We start from the raw sequence: 10,191 nt of genomic DNA, 5'->3' as shown, positions 1-10,191 counted from the left end.
ACCATTAAAGCTAAGAAGGCAATCAGTTCATTTGATGCTGTTCAATCTTGGAAGTCTTTTTTTACATGTTTCTTGTGCTGCTTCCCAGCTCAGTTTAATGGGCATTTCCTGTACTTCTATTCTGATTTTGGAGGGATTAACTCATGGTGTTCTACAGCATGAAACATGAAGGTCACCTTAAGAAATGAGCTCACTTCTGGCCAAGTCTGCTGAGTAGCACTTCCAAAGACACCTTCAGCATAAAAACAAGGAACAGGCTGCTAAAAATCTACTGGCTTGACAAAAAGCCTCTTTTTTTTCCTTCCTTCACTTTTGCCCATTACTCACTTCATGTGATGGTTTTGTGTTGCCTCATTCTCAGTCACTCATCAAAGGCAAGGAAATTTCACTACATGCTGGATCTTTTACAGGAGTCGCTAAGTGGTAGAAAGGAGCTGTTCCTGTAGTGGATTTGGCCAAGAATTACACTCAGTTAATTAGGAGCAAATCTCCTATATCCTCATAGTGAGGGAGGCAGATGATCAGGGCAACAGAGGATGGAAATAGCTTAGATGCTACATCCCACTGTAATGCTCAGGCAGCACTAGCACAAAGGAGCAAAACAAAATAAAAATATGGGACTGTGCTAGAATTTAGAACCACTTACTCCAGTGAACACACAAGCAAAGGATATACTGGAAGCAGGAACACAAATTCTGTTAGCATTCAGAGAAATTAGCTCCTTAGTAGGGGTTGTTGATGCTCATTCAGAATTCCATCCCATGAGATGCTCACTGTTTAGGCCTCTGACACAGGGTTTAACACCTCTAGCAGAAGTCTGCACTGGATTTCTCTCACTTTACCTTCTGAGTTGCCTCCCTCTCAAGGCAAAGTTTTCCTAAATAAAGCGATTTAATAGATAAAGTAATTTTAAAGGAAGCACAGACCAGTGTACCAAAAGCAATAGAAGGCCAAGCCTGTATTCACTTTTTGGAAGAATGACAAACTGGAAATATATAGTGGGTTTTGCAGTTGTCTCTTCTGTGGTAGGTTCTCTTCTGGAACTATTTCCTTCTCACCAAGACTACCCTGTTTTTCTGGCACATGTAATGCCATTTCTTGAGAGAGGTGGATCTCAGATTCTCAAAAGCTTCTCATGACTACTCTCCAAGGTGAAAAGGAAGACCAAAAGGGAATTATACCAATATAACTACAGTAGTTTAGACCAGTAATGTATCTACAGATAATGTAAAACTGAACTTTCCTGTATGGGCAAATTTGAAGTAGTTGTAACTATCTAAATCCACTGTTCAACATTAGTCACCTTCTCACCCTGATATATGCATAATTCTGTTACAGTACATCTATGATTCTCTACAGAGTCTGCCTTGATTTTGCCAGATTTTTCTGTATTGACCCTTCTGAACAACAAATCCCATCTTCTAAAATGTTCCTGGCTCTCTGGAATTCAGCCTATTTCTCCTGAACTGGCAGGATGACTATTCATCAAGACCAGATGAAATATTAATGCTACCTCCACAGTGAAAACCTAAAAGGAGTAGTTAACAGCAATCGCAGTCATACCCAGAGCTAGTATAATAGTCAAGCTATAAGCTACAGGAATAAGATCAAGGAATTCCAGCAGATTTGCTTAAATCCTGTAAATCCGACTTAGGAGGGTAGAACAGCTAGTCAGCTTTTGTTTAATTCTTTCCCCACCACGCAATCACATACAGGTCTTTGCAGCAATTTCTTAACCAGTGTGCTCAACACCAGAAGTCAGATTTCTTTACTCCCCAGCAACAGCATCATGGGGTGGTACAAAGCCCAACTCAGAAAGAACAGTGCCGTTCCCTGTGGGTACCCACATGAACTATTAATGGAGTGATCCTCAATGTGAGCATATCACAGAATGCATTTAGACACCCAGCATAAGCTTAACGGTGAGATACAGGAAAATGGGCAGCAGCTGAAATTGTCAAGGACAAATCAGTAACTGGAGGGTTTTGGTTACAGCAAAAGAAGCAAAAGAATTGCTCAAGTACTTTTAAAGGAAGCACTGTAAAACCTGGGTGCACCTGAAAAGCATTGTTTCCTTCCTCTCAATAAATAAAAGGATTGGAAAACCTTAGCATAGTAATTTCAAGCTTATAGTAGACATGTAAAAGGTTAGACAAAACCCAAACCACTGAATTTGTGATGCTCACCATGAAGCAGTATAATCCAAAAATAGCTGTTCAGATAGTGGGAGCTGTGCAAAATTTAAAATAGAAAAAGGTATTAAGTGTCTCTATTACAGCCTCTTACGTAAGACTGTTTCTTCACAGACACTAGAATTTGGTACCTTCAGCACAGGTGCTATCTTAAGAGATGGCAAAACTATGCTTATATTCCAAGTTTTAATACGAAGAAAAATCATCATCAACTGAGGTGAATCAGTTCCTCACTCCCAATCTAGCTTGTATCCTCCAGAAACAGGAACAGCAAGTAGCATTCCTTTTCACAGTGTCTTCTGGACAGAAAATGCAAAATGTCATAGAACCAAAGTGTTTCCCAAACTCAGATGGGGATATTGTATTCTTACCCCAAGTCCTCTGAAAGACTCAATTATGCCATAATAGCAACAAAAGAACAAGCTACCCTGTGGATAATCTGCTAATGAGCCACTGTAAGTAACAGTTAAATGAAAATTGCTTCAGTAACTTGAAAGCATTCACCTGACCAAATTTTTTGTGATGCAGATACCAGCCTGGGGCTCCAGAGGACTCAGCTCCAGCAAACTCTACAGCTACCTGTGGGTAATCACACAGTATGTGCCTGACTCCCCTCTTACTCTGCTTTTTCAACACACCGAAAAGAATTACTGATACAAGTGGTTATAACACTTCTCCGAGACACTGCATTTTTCTCACCAACCAGGTACTGGTCCCAGGAACCTGCCTGTAGTTTTGTAGTACTGTAGGGGAAACACCACCCTCCCCACCCCCCCATCAAAACTAAAAATTAATTACATTATTTCAATTATCAGTCCATGCTTCAACTTTCTCTCCCCCTTTTAGTTTTTTACCAAAAGACAATGAAACATTTTGTTGTAGATTATGAGTTGCCCAAGTCAAACACTGGTCTTGCTTTATTACAATACAGACAAAATAATCAAACTCATGTGGCACCATACCTGTCCCACCTGCACATCAGAGGGCCTAAATCACAAACTTCTGTGTTAAAATTATATTTGATACTTACCAATGTATAATGTATGTGTTGGTTCAAACACAGCCTGGTTTTGGTGGAGTGGGAAGGAAAGCTGCTAGAAACTTCTATGTTCAGCACAGAGCAAATTGCTGAAGGCTCTGATAATGGGCAGGTTATTAGCCCAATTAGACAAGTTGGTAATGCCTCTGATGACATATTTAAGAAAGGAAAAACCAGGGGAAAGTCTCTTTTCTTCTCCTGAGGGGTGGTGAGCCGGTCGCCAGGGCCCATCGCAGTGGGGGGGCCGTGTGCCCGGGGCCCTCCCGAGGCCAGGGCCCTCCCGAGGCCAGGGCCGTGCAGCCAGGGCTGCCCGCACGGTGCCAGCAGGGACCACATGGCCAGCGATGAACATGGTGAACAATTTCCAATATGAAGTCCAGATGAAATCAACCTTTTCAGTGCAGCAAAGCTCTCAAAGAACTTTTCAACTGATGGAACTTGAGAACAAATGAACCTACAGACACCAACTTTCTCCAGAGTCAGAGAAAAGGGAAAAGTGAGGACACATTAAGAGAACCAACATAGTGGCACTGAGGTCAGTGAAAAGAAGGAGAGGGAGGAGGCGCTCCGGGTGTCGGAGCTAAGATTTTTTCTACAAGCCATGGTGAGGGCTATGGTACAACAAACTGTTTCCCTGTAATTCATGAGGTGCACGGGGGGGATGCAGAGATCCACTTGCAGCCCCTGAGAAAGAGTGTCCACGCTGGAGCGAGGGGATGCTGAAAAGCTGTAATCTAGTAAGGAACAGAGAGAGAGAGAGGACCCTTTCTTCCAAACTAGAACAGCTCACCCCATGAACTAAAATGACCCACACTGGGCAGTTGTGGGAAGACTGCTTCGCCCGTGGGAGGGACTCACGTTACAGCAGGTTGAGGCAGGACTGCTACACATGAAGTTGAAACCATGCTGGAAAAGTTTGCAGAGAACTATCTCCCATGCAAAGGATCCCACAGCACAGCAGAAGAAAGAAACTCTCTTCCTCATGCGTACCGGAAAAAGATTTTTAGGAAGTGAAAGACTGACCAAAACCACCTCATGTTTTGTCTCCTTGGGTGGCTGGTGGAAAGAGAATGGGACTGGGAAGCAAAAGTGTTCTAAAGGTTTATTTTAGTTCTCATCACCCTTTTTACTTCTAATTCTGTTAATAAATTTTCTTTATACTGTGTAAGTTTTAAACCTGTTTTGCCTTAAAGTGTTTTTCCCCTAATCCTTAACTCATGAATTTTCAATTCCCCCTCCTCTTCTCAGCTATAGCAGAGGAAAGTAAGTGGACAGTTTTTCGTGGGTGCCTGGCAATTAGCCAGTCTCAAAACCCTGACAATGCATTAACAAGGTATTTTGCTGGAGATTTTTTCTAAATTCTATAGCCTTTCTTTACAGCAGTGGGAATTTTAAATGTTTCAAGAGGCACCGAATTGTGTATAGACATATGTAAGAGTACAAGCCATGAGATTACTATCAATTTTAAGATGGCTCAGTGTTCGAGCCTGAAAACTTTTGGATAGCAGCTCCAGAGCTGGGCAAGAAACTTGCATGTGAGGAAGTCACCCCATAAGGAAATGCATTTACATGTTTGCCTAGAAGGTTTTATTTAACAGTGATGACCCAAGTAGACTAGTTGAACAACACTGCAGAAATCCTAACACTGCAAGACCCAAGAGTCTCATGAACGAAATCAGCTGATACTCAAGATGGGTGGTTTTTGCTCTGGAATCAACAGCAGGGTCAAGATCTACAAACCACTTGACATCAAACAATCACTCAAGTTGACTTTCCTCTTTTTTGACAAAGACCCCAACTTTAATTGCTTGTCCACAGTCCCTTTCATAAAGTACATTATACATAACGGGTGATCTGAGGAAACCTCTTCAAGAGCTTGTTCACTTTGCTTGAAGGCAAGTTTCCCCTGGATGACAGGGTGTCCTCATTTTGATTCTTGCGCTCTTTCTGAAAGAGAAAAAAACCCCTCAAAATATTTACCTCCATTTATTTGCAGAGTTGATGCTCATTCCCAGAGACTACTACTAACTGTATGGGGATGTTTTTTTCAGAAAAATGCTGTTTCTTTAAGGAACACTTACCATAGCACTTGGCTCAATAATAACAAGCTGATGGCCTTCAAATAGTGCAATTAATGACTGACATCTTGCAAAGATTATATCCTCCCATATTCTTAGTTAATGTAGATATAAACTTCTGGTAACAACTCAGATCTTTTACTTTCTGTTATTCTTTGATTTTTGTTTGATTCTTTGTCATCTACCAAATAAACTGGGGATAATTTTTCACTTATGCTGTCAAACAGCAACAGTAAATAACTATTTAAATGATGACACTGTTACTGAAAGAAAATGGAAACCTGAAACCAGTTTAAGGACAAGTTTAGTACATATACGTACCTTTAGTCTATTTTGAAAAATATTTTACTTCAAGCTTATAATATAGTATTATTATAATATGTTAATATATAATACACAATCAGAAACCTCTGATTTCCAAACAGTATCAAATTTATTTTTCAAAAATGTCTAGCCTTCAAAGTCAGAAACAGGTTGGAAAAGACCTCCAAGATCATTAAGTCCAACCTTTGACCAATCACCACCTTGCCAACTGGACCGTGGCACTAAGTGACATGTCCAGTCATTTTCTGGACACCACCAGGGATGGTGACTCCACCATCTCCCAGGCCGGCCTGTTCCAATGTTTCAACACACCCTCAGTGAAAAAGTTCTTCCTGATGTCCAGCCTGAACCTCCCCTAGCACAGCTTGAGGCCATGTCCTCTTGTCCCATCACCAGCTGCCTGGGAGAAGAGACTGACCACCACCTGGCTACCACCTCCTTCCCGGTAGTTGTAAAGAGCAATAAGGTCTCCCCTGAGCCTCCTCTCCTCCAGACTAAACAACCCCAGCTCCCTCAGCTCGTCCTTGTAGGACTCTCTGGATCCTTCACCAGCTTAATTGCTCTTAGTTGCTCAAATGGGTCACAATCAAATTGTTCAGAGAACGTAATTCTTGCTGGCACACAAAAAATGACTGGAGGCTTCCTCCTTCCCTACTGCTAGCCTTTAAGAACATAAAAGAGGCCTTAATTACTTCTGCCTTTGCCACGCAGTCATAGAACATCCGGATCTCCTCGGTACAAGGTGCATCATTGAAGTCATTCTGTTTCCAGCAGGCCATCATTACCGACATCTCCGTAATGCACGTAGCCTCTAGAAGGGAAAGAGACAACCAGAAATCTCAGGTGTTTGGGAATTCATGCTAACAGCCTCCACAGTGCATAAATCTCCAAAGAAGATGGGGTAGAGGCAAGTGAGGAAACGCAAAACTAAAGATCCCAGCTTTGCTTTGGGCAGAGAAGTTGTTGCTAACAGAAAGCGAACAGCTGCAGCCACCTAGCATCTGACTGAATTTTTAAAGTAAAGGCAATGCTAGGACGCAGCGTGCCTGACTCGCATACGACGCAAACTTAGGGCTGCAGTGTGAGAAAAAGATCCTTCCCACAGAACCGGGCGCGAATTCCATGGCCCAGACCGGCCCCTCCCCTCTGCTGCCCTGCGGAGCACAAGGCACGGCCGAGCCCCGCCAGCAGCGCGGCCCTTCCCGGGGCACAGCGGCGGCTCAGCTCCCGGGGCAGCGCTGGCGGGGCCGGGCCCAGCCTTCCCCTCGCCACCGCTCCCCGCCGCCGGGAGCTCACCTGTCAGCTGATCCCGGCGGTTCGCCACCTGGTCGGCCAGCGCCAGCGGCCGGGGCGGGCGGAGCGCCGGGGGCCGCTTCTTGTTCCGCCACTGCCCGGACACCCAGCGCGTCACCCAGGCGGGGTACGCGGCCGCCGCCATGCCCGCCCGGAGCGCGGGGCGGAGCGGGGCGGAGCGGGGCGGAGCGGGGCCCGCCCTCCCCTGGCGCGGGAAGCCGCCCGTGGCGCAGCCGCCCGCTCCGCCCCCTCCTGCCCATCCGGCCAAGGACAGGCCACGGAAATCGAGTAACTCCCCACAGCTTCCGCCCTGCGCGGAACCACTCAGCCACTGCCCCAACAATTACCATCCAGAAACTCCTTCTGCGGCAAAACTAACGAAGGAGCAAACACACTTCAGCCAGAGCAGAAGAAATCATGATTGTTTCAAGTAATTCAGATGGAATTAAAGGAATCACAGAATGGGCGAGGTTGGGATTGCACAGGATTGCATCCAGATAGTTCTGGAATACGTCCAGCGAGGGAGACGCCACAGCCTCTCTGGGCTGTTCCAGTGCTCGGCCACCTGCACAGTAAAGTTGTTCCTCATGTTCAGGTGGAACTTCCTGTGCATCAGCTTCTGCCCGTTGCCTCTTGTCCTATTGCCCAGCACCACAGAGAAGAGCCTGCATCCCTCCATCCTTTTGATGCTCTCCCCTCAGATACTAATAGACATGGATGAGGTCCCTCTCACTCGTCTCTTATCAAGTTCTTCTGCAACTGAATGGAAACTCTTCTTGGTACTTCAAACTCACATCATTTAGCTCTCAGCCCCTCATTTCTCTCCATTACATTACAGCTGGGTCTCCCCTGCATTGTTCCTACTGTTCCTTCCAAGCCGATACTGAAACTGCTGCTTTCAAAATGGCAGCATCATTCCCACAGCCTCATACTCAGTGGTGGAAAAAACCTCTTGTTCCCAGAAGCTTCTTCCCTAGGTCCTGGAAGTCCTCAACTCATCTGGCAGGTGCTCATGTCCCCAGCTGAAAAAGGCAGGCAATACAGAAGGCACAGGAACATTCCAAAGGCTGGGATACAAACAGGTCTCTTGCACAGCAAGACAAAGTAGATGCAGAAAAGTGAGGAGTTAAAACGCCAGACACTGGGGACACAAAGCACTCAGATCCTTGTCGTGGAGCAGTTCCCGAATAAGCCATTTTACCACTGTATCCAGAACAGCTAAAGTTCTCTGACCATACAAAGAAGGCCAAATCAAAGATGCTTTTCTTTGCAATTTCTTTTTTTTATTTTATCGGACACAAATTTGGATTAAAAGATATTCAACCTCCTAGACATAAAACCCAAAGGACTCCCCTTTGCCTAGTCAAGGAAGTTAACAAGACTTTAGAAATTCTGTTGAGCTAAACATCACCAGGCTTAAACAACAAAATTCTCAATGTGGTTACTAGAATTTACTGCTTCTGCTGACAATAAATCCTAGTATGTCCAATTTTATAATTATTTTTGTGTTATTTTTAAAATAGTATATACTTAGAGTTCAAATTAAAGAGTATGAGAAGACGTTTTTCAAGTAAACAAAAGATTTCTTTAAGCACTCTTCTAGGCATAAATTTTCATCTCTTAAGGTACAAATTTTCCGGACATTCTGAAACATTTTGGTAAGCAGGATGTTTCTCTATTTCCATTTTCTCCAAAAAGACAGGAAACAAACTATCCTTTGCGCTTGACTACCGGTAGAGAGGAAAGAAAACAGGCTGACATCTTCAAATTAGGCCAGAGGGCTTGCATTGTGCAACTCTAAACAATGGAGAATTTGCAAACCCAAGACAGGCACGTGAAACACGTTTCAGTATTCCAGTTCATGGGAGGTTCAGCTACTCTTGGTTTTGCCTCTTCTAGCTACCCTTACTTCCTACCTTACTTCTAGCTACCCACCTTCCCCTGCTGCATTTGCCTCCTGCAGTGCCTAACGAGATTGGCACAGAAATAGTAACAAGGAAAGACAAAAGTACTAAGACGTAAGAGAAGCTGAACTGCACTCCCTGTAAATCAGCCTCCTTTTTCCAAATTACATTAGCTAATGGTGGCAGCACGTTCGAGGCCTTTCACCTTCAAAAGCTGATCTCTCATTTAATTATTCCAAGAAAAATGAGGTGGGGGAGGAGGGGAGGCTGAGAAATAGAAAGTCAAACTACACAAGGAGAATTGTAATAGCTTCCTGTTAGTTACTGCTGTCTGCATTAGAACTTTTTTTTTTGGCATTCAGTCTGGTATTGGAGCATCAGCCTAAGCAATTCCTAAGCAGACAGAATAAGGTACATGACTGTGCCTGCACACACCAGGCAGAGATATCTGAAGCAGGACACTGTTTTATTATTAAACATTATTTTTTAGTATTACACATTAATTTTAAGGGAGAATGCAGAACTACAAAAGGGGTGTGTTACTCAATAGCCAAGTCTCTCCACAGCCTGTTTTTTCTCAGCTGATAGCACCAAGTCACTAATGAATGGAACAGAAATGCTGACTTTATTGGGACAGTCAGAAACCAAATTCCCTCAACACTGAACCCCACAGATGTTTCACTGTGACTCCTGAATGTACAACTATAAAAACCATGTAAAACTTTGACTTTCACTAATTAGCATTTATAACTTTTTTCTTGTATCAACATATTTAAAGCTGAATCTTAGCTTGTGTTTCAGCTGATCAAAACCAAAATGAACCACAGAGCTTAAACTATTAGTATTAGATTTGAAAAGAATATATATCACAACTGAATAAGGGCCACATATGATGCTACAGTAAATGCTATGCCACAATTAAATACAATGCTAACAATGCTGTGATAAAATACACCCTTAAAATGAGACTGTTATCTTAAATACCTCTTTAAGAGCTGAGAAATTACACCATGTATTCTTCACTTTCTGGTGCAACTATGTAAAACCTCCAGATACTGCCTAAAAATCAATTAGGGGATGAGGCTAAGAAATCAGTTCTTTTGGGAAAAAAGAATAGAGTTGATATCCATGTATTTTTGAACTGCATGGATCCAGCTTTCAGGTAAATTCTAGTATTCTCACACAAATTTATCTTGAATACACCAGTTCTTCTCATACCAGTTCATAAAGCTCTCACCTACCGTAATTTATTCTCATCTGTCTCACCCTGACCTCCTTAAACCAATTTAATTGGAGATGCCTTGAATTTAAAGCACTTCCACTTCAACTTAGTAGTGAAACTAACCAGTTTGCTAAGATTC

At 43.3% G+C, this 10,191-nt stretch overlaps 1 protein-coding gene across 1 annotated transcript; it reads right to left on the bottom strand.

The window, feature by feature from the left end:
• Positions 1 to 4,795: 4,795 nt before the first annotated feature.
• On the bottom strand, positions 4,796 to 7,105 carry CHCHD1 (coiled-coil-helix-coiled-coil-helix domain containing 1). The gene is made up of 3 exons (XM_032115718.1): positions 6,930 to 7,105; positions 6,326 to 6,444; positions 4,796 to 5,178 (listed from the first exon to the last, which is right to left on the bottom strand). Exons 1-3 carry the CDS (start codon positions 7,069 to 7,071, stop codon positions 5,068 to 5,070), a joined length of 372 nt encoding a protein of 123 aa, XP_031971609.1. The 5' UTR covers positions 7,072 to 7,105; the 3' UTR covers positions 4,796 to 5,067.
• Positions 7,106 to 10,191: the final 3,086 nt, after the last annotated feature.

The sequence above is a fragment of the Corvus moneduloides genome, chromosome 8 (genome assembly GCF_009650955.1).
Source record: "Corvus moneduloides isolate bCorMon1 chromosome 8, bCorMon1.pri, whole genome shotgun sequence".
NCBI lineage: Eukaryota > Metazoa > Chordata > Aves > Passeriformes > Corvidae > Corvus > Corvus moneduloides.
The sequence above is the reverse complement of the archived record's forward strand: the minus strand, read 5'-3'. Positions and strand labels throughout refer to the sequence as shown.